This window comes from Pongo pygmaeus, chromosome 17 (assembly GCF_028885625.2).
Source record: "Pongo pygmaeus isolate AG05252 chromosome 17, NHGRI_mPonPyg2-v2.0_pri, whole genome shotgun sequence".
In the NCBI taxonomy this organism is placed as follows: Eukaryota; Metazoa; Chordata; class Mammalia; order Primates; family Hominidae; genus Pongo; species Pongo pygmaeus.
Window position 1 is genome coordinate 64,088,167 of NC_072390.2, and position 21,016 is coordinate 64,109,182.

General features: G+C 36.9%; 1 protein-coding gene across 6 annotated transcripts in view; it reads right to left on the bottom strand.

Annotated features, from left to right (window-relative positions):
• DYM (dymeclin) overlaps positions 1–21,016 on the bottom strand; it is a 417,244-nt gene that overhangs the window by 204,680 nt on the left and 191,548 nt on the right. For all 6 annotated transcript variants that reach the window (XM_054460676.2, XM_063653666.1, XM_054460679.2 and 3 more), the window contains exons 11-13: positions 19,755–19,880; positions 6,195–6,308; positions 4,820–4,914 (exon numbers count right to left, since the gene is read on the bottom strand). In XM_054460676.2, coding sequence (XP_054316651.1) covers positions 4,820–4,914; positions 6,195–6,308; positions 19,755–19,880 — 335 coding nt within the window. The remainder of the gene's footprint in view (positions 1–4,819; positions 4,915–6,194; positions 6,309–19,754; positions 19,881–21,016) is intronic.

Here is a 21,016-nt window from a genome sequence, read left to right on the forward strand (position 1 = left end):
GGAGGCTGAGGCAGAAGAGTTGCTTGAACCTGGGAGGTGGAGGTTGCAGTAAGCCAAGATTGCGCCACTGCACTCCAGCCTGGCCAACAGAGTGAGACTTGTCTCAAAAAAAAAAAAAAAAAAGAACTGCCCGAGACTGGGTAATTTATAAAGTTAAGAGGTTTCATGGACTCACAGTCCAGCACAGCTGGGCAGGCCTCGGGAAACTTACATCATGGTGGAAGGTGAAGGAGAAGCATGGCACCTTCTTCACAAAGTGGCAGGGAGAAGAGTGGCACAGCCAAGGGAGAAGAGCCCCTTATAAAACCATCAGATCTTGTGAGACTCACTATCATGAGAACAGCATCGGGGAAACTGTCCCCATGATTTAATTACTTCCACCTGTTCTCTCCCTTCACATGTGGGGATTATGAGGATTACAATTCAAGATGAGATTTTGGGTGGGGACACAAAGCCTAACCATTATCAGGTGATCTTCAGTATACAAATAACAGTAGATAAAGTCATAGACATATATGTGATCTCCCAGAGAAAATGTGTAAAGACAGAAGAAAACAAGACAGAATGAGATACTAGAGAAAACTACCTGTTAAGCAAAGGGTGAAGGAGAAGCCAGAGGAAACAGCTAGTGGAGGGACATGCGAGACAATAAGGGACAGTCTTAAGGGCTGGAAGTAAATGGTATCTTTCTAACCTACAGCAATCCCTTGCATATAATCTACTCTTCATAAATGTCTTGAAATTGAATAACCTCATAATCCCAAATAAAGAACATAGCAAATATGCACACTTATGGCACATCCAAAAGACTTACAAAGTTGAGCAAAACTCAGATTAGATCTGTGATTCTCCTAGAACACCAGGAGTCTGTAGAAGGCACATGGTCATTAAGTATGAGCAACAGCCTAGGTACTGTAAGGAATCATTCCTTACATTTATGTCCAGCTAAGGAGGCTTTTCAAAGTTTTATCAACATCCTTTCATAGCAATGTAACATGTTATCTGTTTTACATTTTGTTGAAGATCATGTGAAATACTGACTCTTCTAAGTTTTGCAACTGACAAATATAAAATTGTGTAGTCTCCTTCTAAAAGAGGATTGAGGAATCATGTATATGAAAACTGCTTACTTCTCACTTGAAGCGGTTACTAGAGCATCTGGTGAATTCTGAGTTGTACTGCTATAATAACCCTTCTGGGTATCTAAACAGTTTTTGTCATGCATCCCTTATCATACTTTACATTTCTATACCCTAAACACAAATATGTAGTAGAAAATGAGTTCCCTCAAAGTACAAAAAAGCTGGCCCCCATTTCCAGCTCAAGACAAATATTTTCTCAGGGAACACATAATGATTTCCAGGCCAAAACTCAAAGTGTTTTCTAAACTTTAATGTGGATACAAACATCTGGGGATCTTGTTAAAAAGAAGACTCTGATCCAGTAGGTCAAAAGCCACACCTACACTCCGCACTTCCAACAAGCTCCCTCCTGTATGACACGATGCTCTGGTCTGCACCGGCTACTCAAATGTGGTCCTTGAACAAGAAAAGTGTTGTCAGCATGTGGGAGCTGGGTAGAACTACACTTCCCTCAGTGCGACAAACAGACCATGATACTATCATCTGCTCAAACAGGTGACTCAAGAAATTTACCTTAAATTCTTTTCTTCAAAATCCACTTAAAAACTCAAGACCTTATTTTCTCTCCATTCCTTTCCATTATTCTAAACTGTGAGTCCAACCCTTAAGCCCCTCCACAGTAATAGCCCCAGCTGTTTCTTTCAGGCCTCTCACCTGTGATCCCCATAGAGGTCCACAACATGCCAGTTCCATGAAACTGGTTATTTTCTACATAGAAATCATGCTCTCTCACCATAGTCCCTCTCTTGTTTTGCTTTGGTTTGTTGCAGTTGATGATTGCTGTATCAGGCCAGTCTCTCTTATCCATCATGTCATCTTTCTGTAGCCACCCTGCTTAATCTTTCAATGAGAAGCCTTCTTGCCATTCTTGGAACCAGCCATTCACCCCCTCCATAGCAATTTTTCTTTCATTGTAATATTAAGATATAATAACATATTTCATATAACATTCTGCTGTATAAAAGATCCTTGTATCATATATATACACATAGATGGGTCCTGGTCTTATTCCCGCTACTGAATTGCAAGCTACTTGAGGTCAGGAATCTTTATTATTTATTTTGATACTTCTTGCATTGCTTAACATAGTTCCTTACTCATATTATGCTAACTAAAAATCTATTAAAATGAAGTAAAGCACTACTCATTATTGATGATAAACAATCTAAATGCTCTCAAATCACAAATCTAAACTATGTTTCTTATTTCTTCAAATATGATTGGTTTATTTTCTACTTTTGTCATCACAGATTAAAACTTGGGCACAGTGTTTTAATATGCATTTTTCCCAACTAGAAAATTTTTTGCATCTCAAAAATATTTAATCGTGCTAAATGTATTTTATCAGAACTTAAATTATCAACCAGCTAATTTGGCATTTTCATATCAAACAAGCTAAATGTTCATTTATCATTTCAGAAAAGTTAATTGTGTAATGAAATCTTCATGAAACCATTATAAAACTGCACACAAACAGAAAAACAGCCTACAAAACAGCACAGAAATCATTAACTCTGTTATGGTGAAATAAAGCATGGTGACAAAGGTTAACTCCTGGAAACTAAAGGCTCTTCAGAATACCTGAAAAACTCCAAGGTAGGAGGAGACTGCTATGTTTACTTTAAATCGTGAGGTTCACATTAGTCCAATGTCAGTCAACTAGATGATCTCTCAAGTACAAACCCAAAAAACAATCTAATGGAATGTATTAAGACCAGACATAAATTAAATAGTGAGTCAATGCAAAATATCCTGTATTAAATTCTGAAGATAAACAGACAACTTAATTTTGAGTAAGTTAAAAATGAGCCCAGGTCAATCAATGGCTAACCAATGAAGAGAATGTGAGATCAGCACTTAAAAATGATACAGAGTTGTTATCACCACCAATGACTGCTAAACAAAACTGAATGGTCAAAACCACATGCCCAGACTGAGGCAGGAGGATCCCTTGAGCCCAGGAGTTTGAGCTTTCAGTGAGCTGTGGTTGCTCCACTGCACTCCAGCCTGGTTGACAGAGTGAAACCCTGTCTCTTAAAAAAAACAAGAAAAGCCTGGGCGCAGTGGCTCATGCTTGTAATCCCAGCACTTTGGGAGGCAAGGTGGGTGGATCACGAGGTTAGGAGTTTGAGACCAACCTTACCAACATGGTGAAACCCTGTCTCTACTAAAAATACAAAAATTAGCCAGGCATGGTGGCGCGTGCCTGTAATCCCAGTTACTCAGGAGGCTGAGGCAGGAGAATCACTTGAACCCGGGAGGCAGAGGTTGCAGCGAGCCGAGATCACGCCACTGCACTCCAGCCTGGGCGACAGAGTGACACTCTTGTCTCCAAAAAAAAAAAAAAAGAAGAAGAAAAATCCTGCATTGCCCCAAAAGTAAGAATTAAAGGAAACAATATGACTTCACTGGGGTTCTATTTGAGAGCTACTTGGACAACACTGAACATCCTACAGGAAGTCAAAAAAGTACCCCCATATGTTAAAAAGCCCTGCAATGATATTCTCTTATGACTGGTTAGTTAGCTTTCCTATCTTTCAAAGTCATGTCTTTACAGGGTGAAACCCCGTCTCTACTAAAAATACAAAAAAAAAATTAGCCAGGTGTGGTGGCGGGCACCCGTAGTCTCAGCTACTCAGGAGGCTGAGGCAGGACAATGACGTGAACCTAGGAGGTGGAGCTTGCAGTGAGCCGAGATCGCACCACTGCACTCCATCCTGGGTGACAGAGCGAGACTCCGTCTCAAAAAAAAAAAAAAAAAAAAAAAAAAAGTCATGTCTTTGGCAATGGGTAGGGAAGAGACAAGGGTTTCTGGCAGACAGAATAATGGCTCCCTCAAAAATGTCCATGTCCTAATCCCCTGGACTTATGAATGTTACCTTACATGGCAAAAGGGACCTTGTGATTATGATTCTGACTTTGAAATGGGAAGATAATCCTGGATCAGGAAGGGTCCAGGAAATCACAAGAGTCCTCAATGTGGAAGAGGGAACCACAAGAGGAGGTCAGAGTGATGAGGTATGAGAAGGACTCAACAACCTACTGCTGCTGGCTTTGATAACAGAGGAAGGGGCCATGAGCCAAGGAATGCAGGCAGCCTCCAACAGCTAGAAGAGGCATGGAAACAGATTCTCCTTTACAGCCTCCAGACAGAAATGCAGCTCTGTTTCAATTTTAGTCTAGTGAGACCCACAGTGGACTTCTAAACTAGAGAATTTTAAAATGACCAATTTGTGCTTTCAGCCACTAATTTTTGGTAATTTGTTATGGCAACAATAGGAAACTAATACACGGGTGAACTGCTATAAAAATTCTCTAAAACGCACACAGATAAATCCTTAAAAGCGTAGTGTGATGCTCTATAAAATGTGCATCAAATACATTCATATTTAATTTGCATTACTAAAAAATATACCTGCTCCTCTAAAAAACTAACATTACACTTAAAATTACATTTTATAAAAAGATTGAACGTAAATACAATTAACTTTGATCAAAAAGTTAAGTTAGAAAACAAAATGGAACAAGATATTTTCAACCAAACAAGAAGGTGATAAAAATTAAGTAGCAAAATTTGATAGTCCTCACAGGTAACATTTAAAAAGGAACCACCATAGTATCCATCTTAATAGCTCAGCCAGAGGCAAATCAGTATTTCTTTTAAAGTTCATATTTACCTGATGATCCTCTGGGCAGCATACTGATGGAGAGAACGAAACTGTGCCGACATATTTGCTAAAGCTGCCAAACAATTTGTGTGAAGGTACTTGTCCTGTGAGGAAACAGCAAGTGTAAAACATACAATCAAGTCTTCTCTATATTTTAACCAAGGTTAACTATTAATAGAAGCAAATGTAAACTCAGTTGTCACGGATTTTAGAAAGTTCAGATCCACTATCTCTTTTTTCTAATTCCTAAATCCATAAAGCACTGAAAATTCGAAGTTTTTTCCACAACACAAAAAATGATGATGTTCCTGACGGTCTTCATTATTCCCTCCATGGTGAATACTGAAATATTTTGCTACAGAAATATAATGTTTAATTAAAGCATGCTACTTAAGGCCCTAATGGTTACACATAGTAGAGTATATAAACTATAATTATCTTTCTAAAATCCAAAAACTTCTGCTTTCTAAAACATAGCTGGCTCCTAGGGTTTCAGATAAAAAACATGAATGTGTATCTGCAATAGCCCCACAGAGGAAAATAACTGAAAACGGGCTGGGAGTAGTAGGGGCTCATGCCTGTAATTCCAACACTTTGAGAGGCCAAAGTGGGAGTATCACTTCAGGACAGGAGTTCAAAACCAATTCAAGACCAGCCTGGGCAACATAGCGAGACTTTGGCTATTTAAAAAAAAAAAAAAAAAATTAGTCAGGTGTGGTGGCACATGCCTGTGGTCCTAGCTCCTCAGGAGGCTGAGGCAAGAGGATCACTTAAGCCCGGGGACTGGAGGTTACAGTGAGCTATGATTGTGCCACTGCACTCCTGTGCAGCCTAGGCTGAAGTGCAGTGGCACAATCATAGCTCAAAAAAAAAAAATGCCATTTCTCTTAGCTATGAATTCTGTACACTGCTTCTCTTTAACAATATATTTCTATTAACCAGAAGTGAAATTTGCTCCCAGGTACTGTGAAGAGAATCCAGCAGAAATTTGTCTTTTACTCTTTAAAATACTCTCTCTTCTACTTTTCTTTTTCATTTTAATTCATATTTTCTTGTGCTCATATCCTCTTGTACTTTGTTATTTGCTGCTATTAAAAAAGGCAAATCAGTGTTACTGGCCAAATAAAGACATACAATAGCTTTTATCTAAATGTTTTGCATTGCTCGTTTTCTATTTCATGTAAAATATCTCCAATCATACAATCCATTAAATATTAAGACCTTATGTTACATTAGGATCATGTAATACAGTGACTATACAGTGACCTGTATTTTCTACCATATGTCACGAGAATTTTAGCACCCTAAAAATTGGGATTGCTTTAAACTATCGTCTTAATTGTACTGTATGCAAAAAAGATAGAATAGCAGCTGGAATACTTACTCTTGTCCTAGTCATGTTGTATTGAATGGTTCTTATTACCACCAGGATCAGGAGACTCCCCAAGGAGATTTCAGTTAAAACTCGTTCTGAATACCAAGTAATATTTTTTAGTATCTGTAAAGGGGAAGAAAAGTTTAAGTAAAAAATGATTGCTTTACAGACAAAAGAATTACTCCATGTCCACAATTTTTGATAAACGATGACTTTGCTCTGAAGGTGAGTTAAGCAGCACAGAGAGAGGCCAAGAATGCAAATGAGTCCAGATCTTCAAGTAGAGATGCTCCAGTGCTCTGCCATGGCTATGGAGAGTAGGCAGCTCTGGCGCACACCTCCGGGCCTAAGTAAGCAAGAACTGTTTTCTAAGTTAAGACATTTCCATTGTAGATTTGTAACCTAGGGATCATAGAGAGACACACACACACACATACACACACAGAGACACACACAGAGAGAGAGAGAGAGAGAGAGAGAGATAGGCAGGCAGACAGGCAGACAGGTGCGAACACTGGGCAGCACAGCAGCCAAATCTGGGCTGCCCCAAAGAAAGAGGTAAAATGGGGGAAAAAACAAAAAAACCAAACCAACAGGCTCAGCTGAGCACTAGAACTCCCTAATGTTCTCTTTCGTTAAGGTTACTTCTGCATCCTTTCTCCGTGACTCAAGGAGATTCACTGTGCCATGTTATTCTCTACCTATGCATGAAAAAGGAAGAGACTGCTGGGCTGATTCTTGCCCTCTCTCTTAAGAAGAGGCACACATCCACAGAGTACAGCAGACTCCCCACCACTCACAAATGCAGAGGGGGGAACCCACCACCTTGCAAAACAAGTTAGTTAGACTTGTGTTTATAACTACAGATGAACAACAAAACCACCAAGTAAAGACATTCAACCTAAGAGAGTGATATGCTGAACCTAATCAAGACTCTTTTCTAATTACCAGTGCACATGAAATACAGAGGACAGAACATGTTAAATACCATGATGATACATAATCAGCTAAAGACAAATGCGGGGAATCCTACTAAACAGATAACCCAGTTTCTTCAACAAATAAGGGGTAAAATAAGCTGGGATAGGGAGAGAGTGCTATAGATTTGTGAGTCTTAAGAACTAAATGCAGTAGACATTGAAATCTGATTCAAACAAATCAACTCTAGAAGATATTTTAAAGATAATTGGAAATAATAAATTGTTAGGAAGAATTTAAACATTATTGTTGATTTTATTGAATGTACTAATGGTATGATACTGAAAGAACATACTAAAATGTTTATACATGAAATTATATTGAAGATTTGTTTTAAAAAATAGAAATCAAAATGTAAAAGGTGCTGAGCGTAAAGTGGGTAGATGAAATAAGAACAGCAGAGTGTTAATAACGACTACATGAAGATCCATGCTACTATTTTCTCCAATTATATTTAAGTTTCACAGTGTTCATAATAAAAACTTTATAAAGTAAATAAATACATAATAAACTGTGAAACTGAACAGGCAGAGCAAACAGACCTCTAATTAAAGAGAGAGGATTTAGGAAGCTGGATTTTTAAAAAAAAATTCTGATTAGTATATCTAGTGAGATTTGACAGAATATTGCATCCATAAAATAAGAAGAGACTGCTATGAAAAGGGAAAATCACAGAACAAAAGCTAAGTTGCTTAAGATTATAAAAGTATCATGGCAGCTGGGCACAGTGGCTGATGTCTGTAATCCCAGCACTTTGGGAGGCCAAGGCCAGGAGTTTGAGACCAGCCTGGCCCAATGATGACTCTCTAAGAATACAAAAAATTAGCCGGGTGTAGTAGTGTATGCCTATAGTCCCAGCTACTCTGGAGGTGGAGGCATGAGAATCGCTTGAACCCAGGAGGCGGAAGTTGTAGTGAACCGAGATGTCACCACTGCACTCCAGCCCGGGCGTAGCAGAGTGAGCACTATGGAGAATTAAATCTGTGATGCAAAGGACCAAACTGAGAAGTTCTCCACAGAAACTATAAGAGAAAAGTGCAGACGTCATAGCCACTTAAAAATTCCAGAAGAAATAAACTAGAAGAAAAACAGAACAATTAGTAATACAAGAAAATTTCTTTGAGAGGAAAAGAAAAACATTCAACATTCCAAGAAAAAATCATGAAAAACCATCAAAACATTCTCGCAAGATTAATGAATTTGCAGTATATGAGAAAGTTCCATTGGCTTCCAGACAGAAGAACATGTTATCACCAACGGAAAGAGAAGCAGACTAATGTTAGAGTTCCCATCTTGAACACTACACATCTGAAGGACAGCAGAACAATGTCTCAAGATTTTTGAGGGAAGACATTATGATTCTAGAATTCTACATCTTGAGAAACTACCAAGTAAGTATGTTGCAAAATAAACTCAGCATGAACCACCCATGTACCATTTCCGGGAGAAAAAAAAAAACAAAACACCACAACAACACATGTAAGTATTTAGCTGCCCCTCCTCACCACAGTAACAGCAGGACAAATCCAGGAGAATTCAAGAGAAGGAGAATATGGAATACAAACAACAACAAACACAACAGTCATCCATGAAACAGGAAAACAGAATTAAATCTAAATAATATGGTTGTACCTTAGTTTTTCTAAAAGAGGATTAAAATAGATCATTCTCTAGCAAGTCTAACAACAAAAAAATTCCAAACAATATTAGGAATGAGAAGGGAGTATAGGAACAGATAAAAAGAATAAAAACACAAAGGAATACCACACTCAATTTCACATCAATATGTTTGAAAGTACAAGTATATACAGGTGCCTTCCCTCCACATATTTTCACTCATTTAACTCTCTGGCCCCACATCACCCAGCATCCCCCATTACAAATAAGCCCACCCTGACTGCATTCTCCACTCAGAGGCTAGCATATAACAAATACTCACTACATGGTGGTTAAATATTATTTAGAATTGAAAAGTAAAAAATATAAAAGTTTGGCTGGGCACGGTGGCTCATGCCTGTAATCCCAGCACTTTGGGAGGCCAAGGTGGATGGATCACCTGAGGTCAGGAGTTTGAGACCAGCCTGGCCAACATGGTGAAACCCTGTCTCTATTAAAAATTAGCCAGGCAAGGTGGTGTGTGCCTGTAATCCCAGCTACTTGGGAGGCTGAGGCAGGAGAATCACTTGAACTAGGGAGGGAGAGGTTGCAGTGACTGCACTCCAGCCTGGATGACAGAGCAAGACTCTTTCAAAAATAAATTCCATAAGTTATATATGATAGAGTATTATACAGTAACATTATATAATATCAACTCTTTTAAAAAAATTAAATATGTTTGGGAAAGTACAAAAAATAATTAACATCTATATGCCCACAATTCACATTACCAACTGTTAATATTTTTTAATATATAAATCTCATTTTATTCCCCCATGGAGGAACAAACACTATCTTGAGTTTAGTATGTATCCTCTAGACCATTTCAATTACTTTATCTGCATATATACATATATGTACATACATATATATGTAAAACACCAAAAACCAGCATTCTTTTGTGTGTCTTCTAGTACACATGAATAGTACCATACATCATGTATTAGAATGAATGGTTTCCCCCCAAATCTATGTTATTCAAAACTTGTGAATGTGACCTTACATGGATAGAGGGTCTTTGAAAATATAATCAAGATGAGACCGCATTAGATTAATGTGGACTCTAGGTCAGTATGACTGCTGGTGACTGTAAGATGAGGAAGAGAGACACAGAGACAGACACCTCCTGAGAGAAGGATGTGATCACAGTAGGAGAGACTGGAGTGATGTAGATGGCAAGCCAAAGGACACCAAGAATTGCCTGCAACCACCAGAAGCTAGGATGACACAAGAAAGGGTCTTCCCCTAGAGCCTTCAGAGAGAGCATGGCCCCGCTGACACCTTGACTTTGGACTTTCAGGCTACAGAAGACAATAAACTTCTATTGTTAGGAGTCACCTAGCTGTGGTACTCAGACAACTCTGGAAGACACTAAGTATCTTTCATTTATATCAGCAGTACTCAGTAACTGTGGTGGTCAGTTACAGTAGCTCTAAGAAACTAACACACATCTGGTTTGTTTGCATCTTACTTTTTTCACTCAGTATGTTTCTGAAACCCTCCTATATTGATACATATAAGAAGAATATTCACCAGGTATGCCTGTCTGACAGTAACTAGTTCTTTTTTTTAAAATGGAATACTCAATACTAGTTAGTAAATAGCTTTTGTTGCAAGCCACTTCCCCAGGTAATATACAGCAGAGAACAAAGGACTATGGTCCACATCCATTCTTACTGGCTGGTGTTGGTGCCATCCATACCAGTTAAGTGATTTAAATGTCACCTCTATATCCAAGTCTACTTCATTCCTTGTAACCACTCTAGAGTACTATATTAGCAGGCTACATTTTAAAAAAATCCATTCCTCTATTAATGGAAATTTAGGCTATTTACAGTTGTTTTCCTATTTAAAACAATGTTACAATTCAGATCACTATCCTAAATCTCACTATATGAAACTCAGAAAAAAAGAAAGAATTCCTTACTCTCCATATTCTTACTATCCGGACTTTTACCTAAGTTCAGGAATCACACAGATTTTGAAAGCAAAAATACCTGCACATGACTTCGTAAGTACATCAGCGAGAATTTACTAGGAAGCAGAATTGCCAAATCATTGAATCATTGAATATCTTCTTTTTTTTTTTTTGAGTTGGAGCCTCACTCTTATCATCTAGGCTGGAGTGCAATGGCACGATCTTGGCTCACTGCAACCTCTGCCTCCTGGGTTCAAGCAATTCTCCTGCCTCGGCCTCCTGAGTAGCTGGGATTACAGGCACCCACCACCACACTCAGCTAATTTTTGTATTTTTAGTAGAGATGGGGTTTCCCCATGTTGGCCAGGCTAGTCTCGACCTCCTGACCTCACGTGATCCGCCCACCTCAGCCCCCTAAAGTGCTGGGATTACAGGCGTGAGCCACCACGCCCGGCTTGAATATCTTCTTTTAAAAATAAATGTATAGGCTGGGTGTGGTGGCTCACGCCTGTAATCCCAGCACTTCAGGAGGCTGAGGTGGGTGGATCACGAGGTCAGGAGTTCAAGACCAGCCTGGCCAAGATGGTGAAACCCTGTCTCTACTAAAAATAAAAAAATTAACTGGGCTTGGTAGCAAGCGCTTGTAATCCCAGCTACTGGGGAGGCTGAGGCAGAGAATTGCTTGAACCTGGGAGGTGGAGGTTGCACTGAGCCGAGATCACACCACTGCACTCCAGCGTGGGCAACAGAGTGACATTCTGTCTCAAAAAAGAAAAAAAAAAGTATAGTTACTATTAACTGTGTTAACACACTAAAAAGCATAGGGCAGCAGTGTCCAACATAGTGACACTAGCCACAAGTGGATATTTAAATTAAAATTTAATAAAAGTAAAACAGATTCCTCAGCCATACTAGCTACTTTTCAGGTGTGAGCATACTTACAGTGAAGTCATAGAAGACTTCTATGAGGATAGAAAGTTTGATTGATTAGCCTTGTATAGAGACCACCACTGTATCCATCACCTAGATTTATCAAATGTTAGTATTCTTGCTTCTAAAGTACCTGAAGCCTCCTCATTGTTCTACACTGATAACCTGCCTCCCCAGAGGCAGCCACTATCCTGAAATTGGATGGGCTTTTTTTTTTTTTTTTTTGAGTTTTATTATCAATACACATAGCTCTATGCATTCATTCTAGCTGCTTTACAATATTTCATTTACATAATCTGCTCTCCCATTAATGGAGCTGTATTCAATTTCTGAATACAACTAACAATGCTACAGTGAAAATTCTTTCAAATATGTTCTCATGAGAACATATTTGAAGAAGTTCTTCCTAAAACATAAACCCTGAAATGGAACTTCTGAGAGGTGGAGTGTTTATTTCTGTATACAATTTGAGGAATTTGAGAGGACAAATTCCTCTCTAAAGTGGTTCTACCAATTTATACTCCCACTACCAGCATATTAGAGTCCCTTTTCTCTATATCCTCACCAATTCTTTTTTCTTTCATCAACCCCATAGTAATAAAAACATCACCAACCCTTGATATATCAGATTTTGTCATTTTTGCTACTCTGATAGGCACAGAATATTTCAGTTGCTTTAATTGGCATGATCCTGATGAAGCATTGGGTTAAACAATGATTACTGTTCAGGGTCTCTAGTCTGTTTTTCTATTATTTTGCCCATTTTTCTATCGAATACTTTGTGTTATGTATAAGCACATCTACATCTGACAAGAAGAGGGCTAGGAAAGAGAAAGAAATATCAAAAGGCATAAATGTATCACATCTCTAGGCATGGTAATAGGTAGAAATTGTGAAATCATAATTTTAAAGTTTTGCCTTAGAAGAGTAGTACACTGAACAAATAGACTAGAGCCCAAACTTAATATCCTCAAAGTCTACCACACCTCTATAATCTGGAGAACAGAATAAAAGCACATGACTTATCTGGCAAGTTAAAACTAGGAGCTATACTACAAAAGTGACTGTGTCTTAAAATTCATTTCACCGTTACCACAGGTATGAGAGGTGGTTCATGCTCATTAAATGCTTACCGAATTAGTAATACCAAATATACTAATCTCACACCTATGTGGGAGTGGACAAAGTATATACAGTCCTTTAAACAATCTCACTAAACAATATATGTGCTATAAATCGCAGGCTGTCCCATGGTAACACGTGGTAAAAAAAAATGCTTCTATGAGCCCAAGTCCACAGTCATAGGTGTACTGGCGTCCATGATGCATGATAAAGGAGAAAACCCAAGAGCAGGCTCAAGAAGTACATGCCTGACTGAATCCTGCCTTACCTGGCAGCAGTCCCTTGGAAAAATTGACAAAATCCTGAAAATTCTGATGAAAATCCCCAAATCTAGAGAGAGAAACAAGTTTGGTAGGTTTATTTATTTGTTTCTTCTTCCGACTAAATAGTGGAAGGAGGTGTGGGAGAGAAAATGAGAACCTTCAGACATTTTCAAACATGAGAAGGTGAATAAAATATGCCACAGAAATATTCTGTGAAGAAAATACTGAAAATAAAAGCCGGATACATAGAAGAAGATGAATAAAAATAAAGAACTCAGGAATACAGAAACTAAACTATGGTAAAAGGGCTGATGGTAGACAACACATCCAATAAAACCAGTATTAGGCAATTTTGGCAATTTGAGTTACAAAACAGAATGGAAATGTTATAAGTTTTGAATAATCTAAAAAAAAATAATTAGCCAGGTGTGGTGGCACTTGCCTGTAAATCCCAGCTACTTGGGAGGCTGAGGCACAAGAATTGCATAAAACAGAGTGAGACTCTGTCTCAAAAAATTTTTTACAAAATTAAATAATTAACAAAAAATCGGAAGAAAGATGAAAAGAAGTGTGGAATTAATAATGCTCTCATGTTTCTCATTAAGAAGTACACTGGTTCTCTCTACAGCTGCAACATGGATTTAAAATAACTAAACAATGATTCTAACATCTTAGCTTTCCAAAATCTCTTTTCTTCACCATATAATAATATTACAAAATATATTGCATAATGAAGGTCTGGTATGGTGGCTCTCGCCTGTAATCACAGAACTTTGGGAGGCTGAGTTAATCATTTGAGCCCAGGAGTTTGAGACCAGCCTGGGCAACATGGCGAAACCCATCTCCACAGAAACAAAAATTAGCTGGGCATGGTGGCATGCACCTGCAGTCCCAGCTACTCAGGAGGCTGAGGTAGGAGGATCATCTGAGCCCAGGAAGTCAAGGCTACAGTGAGCAGCGATTGTGCCACTGCACTCCAGCATGGGTGGCAAGAGTGAGACCCTGTCTCAACTTAAATAAAAAAAAGAAAATTTTCTGAAAATGATGTTCACCTAATGTTAATAATTCTAATTTCTAGTTAATGAATGAGTATGATCATTTACACTAAAACAGTAGAATCATTTGTCTTAAATCAAAGTATTCACATCTTAGGTGGTAGTGATAAAGTTTGACTTTAATGTATTTTCAAATTCTTAAAAATAATTACTGTTAAATATATTTTTTTCTTTCTAGCATTACTCTCCTGTGCTGCCTATTGTCCAAAGTCTGAAAACATTTTCATATATTTTGCTTACAGTGGAAAAGCAGAAGGATGTAAAATCAAAGGTCTAGGCTTCTACCTTAAGAAACGTTGGGAAAAAAAAAAAAAAGCAAATTGAGGCTCAAGTAAGCAGGAGAAAAGAAATAATAAAGAGCACAAATAATTAAAATAGAAAACAAAAAATGGAGGAAAAACAATCAATAGAATCAAAAGTTAGTTCTTTAAAGTTTTAACTTTTTAAAAAAGTTAGAAACATAAAGAAGAGAATAGACACATTATCAGCATGAAGAATGAAGGGTAATCTCTCTGTGGCTAGTACAGACATTAAAAGGTAGCTTTTTTTAAAAAAAGGAAGAGGTAATAAGACTATATTATGAACAATTTTATTGTAATAGATTCATTACCTTAAAAGAAATGTACAAATTCCTCAGAAAACACAAAGTTCAAAACTTAACCAGACTGTATATGAAAATACATTTAAAAACATATCATGTCCAAGTGCACTTTACATGCACAGGATGCAAAGTTGATTTATTATTCAATAAATAATCAGTATAATTCTCAATAACCAGTATAATTCACATTAACAAACTAGAATATAAAAAAGCAAAAGATCAAGAATAAAAAATTCTTACATCTCAATAATAAGATAAGCCAAGTTTTTAAAAGGGGGTATGGCTATTCAAGAGCAAGATGAGGGATATAATTCTGTGGTGATAGAAATGTTCTATACCTTAAAAAGTATCAATGTCAGGCTGGGCGTGGTGGCTCACACCTGTAATCTCAGCACTTTGGGAGGCCGAGGTGGCTGGATCTCTTGAGGTCAGGAGTTCAAGACCAGCCTGGCCAACATGGTGAAACATACCTGTCTCTAATAAAAAATACAAAACTTAGCCAGGCATGGTGGCGTGTGCCTGTAGTCCCAGCTACTCGGGAGGCTGAGGCATGAGAATCACTTGAACCCAGGAGGCGGAGGTTGCAGTGAGCTGAGATCCCACCACTGCACTCTGGCCTGGGAGACAAAGCGAGACTGTGTCTCAAACAAACAAACAAACAAACAAACGAAAGTATCAAATATCTTGACTGTGATACTGAACTACAGTTTTACAACTATAGTTGCCATTGGGGAAAACTGTATTAAGGGTATATGAGGTCTCTCCTATTTTTCTTAAAACTGCATGTGAATCTACAATTATTTCAAAATAAAAAAGATAATTTAAAAAATGGCAAAAAGATATATATGCACACAAAGAGCACATTAAAAATAAATTCTCCGTATCATTGGGTATTAAGAAATGCAAATTCAAATCAAAATGAGATAACAATATATATATCATAGGCAATTAGGTTCACACTAATGATTCCATGTAGAGAAACTTGGTAAAACATTTGAATTTACTCTTTTCTACTATTACATATGGAAAGGGAAGGGACCAAAATAAATCGAGATCAACAAGAAAGTCAGATTCTAGAGAAAAAGAACAAGTGTTTCAATATTTGAATTTGAAATGTCATCTAAAATATCCTGAAATCCAATGGAACTGAACTTCAATGTGAACTGAACTTTCCCTATCTTACCAACCCTGTTTTGGCAGTCAGCGAAGTTTAATTTTAATGCAAAATTCTCTGCTAACTTGAAAGTGTTTTAATTATAGAATGAGGATACAGAAAAGTATAGAAAATAGCACAATAAAACGTATACCCACATATGAATTATGCCAAAAACTAACATTTTGTCATGTTTGCTTCAAAGTTTTTTGTGTGGTTATAGTTACTTCTTCTTGTTCTGATTGTTTTGTTATTGCTGCTGCTGAAGCAAATAATTATCTGGGTGGTAATGACACAAATATAGAATGTAATTTTCATTAGTTTTCCTTTAAAATTTGTGTGTTTTATATGCATGTTATACTTCAATTTTAAGATGTTTTTAAAAATCGTATTTAATTCCTTATTAAAAGAAAAGTCATATTTAAAAAGTTGAGGAAATCAGTGAAAATATTACTTCTCATAGTATTTTACTGAAAACAAGAACCAATAAATTTCTATGTTCACATCAAAAGGTCAGGCTACAAAAGCAAAAATAAATTAATGGGGCTATATTAAACTAAAAAGCTTCTACACAACAAAGGAAATAATCAACGAAATGAAAAAGCAGCCTCTGAATTGATATAAAATATTTGCAAACCATATATCTGATAAAGGGGTAGTATCTAAAATATCTAAAGAACTCACACAACTCAATAACAGAAAAACAATCCCATTAAAAAATGGGCAAAGGACCTGAATAGACATTTCTCCAAAACAGACATAAATATGGTCAACAAGTATATGAAAATGTGCTCAAAATCACTAATTATCAGGGAAATGCAAATCAAAACCATCACACCAGTGTGGATAGTCATTATGAAAAAGACAAGAGATAACAAGTATGGGAGGGGATGCAGGAAACAGAACCCTTGCACACTGTTGGTGGAAATGTAGATTGGAGCCACCAAGGTGAGAAACAGTATATAGATTCTCAAAGAAATTAAAAATAGAACTAGTGTATCATCTCACAATTCCTCTTCTGGGCATAAGGAAAATGAAATCAGCACCTATAAAGATAGCTGCACTCCCACGTTCACTGCAGCACTATTCAGAATAGCCAAGACAGACACAGCCAGAGAGTCCGTTGACAGACAAATGGATAAAGAAAATGTAATACATACAGTCATTTGCCACATAACAATGTTTTGGTCAATGCCAGACAGCATATACAAAGAAGGTCCCAGATGATAACAACAAAATTCCTATCACCTAGATGTTGTAGTCATTGTAGCACAACACACTATTCATGTGTTTGTGGTGACTTTATAAAGTAAAAAAGTTCAAGTAAGCTAAGGGTAATTGATTATTAAAGAAAAATATTTTTATAAATTTAGTGTAGCCTAAGTGTCCAGTGTTTATAAAGTCTACGATAGCATACAATAATGTCCTGGTCCTTCACATTTACTCACCACTCACTCATTGATTCAGTCAGTGCCACTTCCAGTCCTGCAAGTTCCATTCATGGTACCCTACACAGATGTGCCTTTTAAAATCTTTTATACTGTATTTTTATGGTAGCTTCTCTATGTTTAGATAAACAAATACTTACCATTGTGTTATAACTGCTTACAGTATACAGTAACAATGCTGTACTGGTTTGTGGCCAGGAGCAACAGGCTATAGCTCACAGCCTAGGTGTGTAGTAGGCTACACTATCCTGGCTGTGTAAGCACACTCTACGATGTTCACATAATGATAAAATCACCTAAGGACACATTTCTCACAATGCTTCCCAATTGTTAAGTAGTGCATGGTTGTATAAACAAAGGAATATTATTCAGCCTTAAAAAAGAAGACCCTGACATTTGGCATAACATAGGTAAACCTGGAGGACATTATTCTAAGTGAAATAAACCAGAGAAAGAAAAATACTTCATGATCTCACATATATGTGGAATATCTTTTTAAAAAGTCAAATACACAGATAGAGGATATTACAATGGGTACTGGGGGTGGATGTGAGAAAATGGGGAGATATAGGTCAAAGTTGCAGGTATATAGGATGAAGTCTAGAGATCTAATGTATAATATGAGGACTACAGTTAATGATACTGTATTGGATTCAGGATTTTTGCCAAAGGAGAGTATCATTGCTCTTGCCACAAAAAATAAAGGGGGTAACTATGTGAGATGATGGATATGCTAATTTACTTGACTATAGTAGCCATTTCTCTATGTACATGTATTAATATATCAAAACATCAAGTTGTAGGAGAGTATCATTGCTCTTGCCACAAAAAATAAAGGGGGTAACTATGTGAGATGACGGATATGCTAATTTACTTGACTATAGTAGCCATTTCTCTATGTACATGTATTAATATATCAAAACATCAAGTTGTATACCTTAAATATACACACAAAAAATAAATTTGTATCTTTAATACTCCTTCCACAATGGTCAAGATTCCTTAAATCTTAGTTGAAATTATGGTCATACTATGTAAGAGGCAAAAACATGACTTAAGGGAACATTAGAGAGGAGTAAAGATAATATAAAAGCCCTACTGAAAATGAGAAGAAAACAAACTATCTGTACCCTTATAAAGAGTGAAGGCCCAGCGCCCTTCTCCTATAGACCCCCTAGCAAGGAGACTGGAAGAATCAAAAACAATCCACCCAAAAAATGGCCTGCAGGGACAGAGTCCCAGAGAAAGAGACTATGTACATACAACAAGGTACAGTAAGTAAGACCTGCCCACACACAGGACTTCCAATCGACTTCTTAGTGCTTACTCCTACAGATGAACAGATCAACCAGGGCCACCAGATGCTCCAGGAAAGACAGGAGTCCAAAAACAGTAAGTTTGAATATATTTTGAGCAAATTTTCAGTTCTGTTGAAGTATTGGGGGTAGAATCAGTGTATTAGTACACAAATAAAAAACAGGGCAATGATGTGCTACAGAAATGGTAAAACATGTTCAAGAAAAGAAATGCAATTATCCTACAGTACACAACTGAACTAAAAATAACATCAAAAATAGTAATGTAAAAGCTGAGTTAACCAAAAATGGTAATAAGATGGAAAAAGGAAAAAGTCTGTGTGCTGGCAAGTGTGCTGGGAACCCAGAGGGAACACTTGTGGTATGCAGGAAGAACCAATGACTATCTTCCATCTTTGGGCGATAATAGTTAATGTCTACAACTGAAAAATCAAGAAATCACAATATAAGCATGTTACTTCGAAACATGGACAGAACTGAAAGCATTTACCTTACAGGAGTGGGAATCAGAAATAGGGTGAACATGGGTCTGTTATTTTTCATTAAAACCTCGTACTTCTATACAAGTTTTAAAACTACATATGTGTATTACTTTGATGCAAAAAATAAAATTAAAAAATGCCAAAGAAGAACATAAAACCAGTTTGGGAATAAAACTCTCCAACAGGACCAAAATTTAAAAAGTTAAATTATGTTATGTTCTTTAAAAATATATATATAAAACAATGGATTTCTCAAACTTCTCCCGTTTTGGTCCCTTTTTCTTCTCTAATTCTGTATGCATGAAGCAAACCTGTTTGACAATTTCTGCCACAAAGAAAAAGTGGAAATGAAATGCTGATGAAAAATGAACCCAGTAGCAGCAAAAGCATTTGTATCAATTACCAAAGAACCATTTTGAGAGTTTTTAATAGTGATTAATAGTCATTCTGAAAAAAAAAAAAAAAAAAAGGAAAAAAGGAAAAAAGGCACCACTTCATAAATCTGAAGAAAGACATAACATTTCTAATGCAGGTTCTCACAGGAACATCTACCAGAAAGAAATGTAAAGACTAGTAAATCTTATGTAGGGACATGTCTAGAGTAGAGTTCTGTAACTCTAACTCTAATCCAAGTAATGGTAACTTACCACTTCATGAATGGATCTGTTGAAGCCATCATCTTCCGTAAGGATCAACAATATTATAAGGGCCATATACACATGGTGTGAATTCCTTTCTTCAACATGATACAGAATCTCAAGAATTGGTAAAACCTAGAGAATAAAAATTATAATTGACTATTTCAATACTTCATTATAAATCCAAATGTTTTAAATCTTTACACTTTCATTTTGTACTCTTTGCTTTAATATCATAGTTATATTTTTCATTAGAGAAAAAAACCATATAAACCCACTTCTGACTGAATGTATTTTCCAAATGTATAGCTAAGATGCCAGTGGAGAAAATCACCACTAACTCTGTGAAGGTCTCTTAAGGTCTAACCAACATAAAGGTTGGATCTGCAAGGACCATTTAGGCTCGCCGTTTGTTTTGAAGATTTTAAGAAGTCACATTGCCTTCTCCCAACTTAACCAAAAAGTGGGAGTACAGGGGAAAGCACAGCTCCTCAGAAGTTAACTTTTTAATTTATGTGCTCAGCACCATCTTTTTAAAGCTAATAAGTAAAAAATATATTTCAAGAACTATATTTTAAATAAATACATAATTAAACAGACTCTTGGAACCCAAGGTGCATTTTCTCAACATATGTATTAAGATATGCTCTTCAGTGTATCTATCAAACATTTCATTTCATAATGCTGTTTACAATTGTGCTTATTTCAAATCATTGACACCTTCAATTTGTTCCTTCTTTACTAAAGTAAGGTTACTGAAATTATTTATTAAAGATGGGCAGACTATCTACATAGCATGTCTTGTAGGAGACAACCATGAACACTATCCACTGAATGCTAGAAAATAGGCAAAAAAAAAATCTATCATCTAAATCAGACAACACATGTAATGAGTAAATTGTTTACACATACAAGTCCCTAAAGCACAGGCTGGTCTGCAAAGCCCACCAAAACAGGCTGGTATGCCGCACACTGGGGCATACGTGTTTTGACAGGCACACCTATTACAGGAAGCTTTTAAAATGTGGCACTGGTGTGTTTTGTTCTTTTACAAGTTGTAGCTAAAACTTCCTCTAAATTATGAAGTTCAGTGCATGAGTACTATTAACTTCCAGGAACTAAGTATACCAGTTACCAAGTAGTCATTGCTCTGTCTCTTTTCCCAGGCATTCTTGTCTTTGGAGTTCCTTCTGACATTGTGTCAAACATAATACACTGTACTCACATTCCATATTACCTAGTAAGCATAGTTATATTTTTTAGTCATTTAA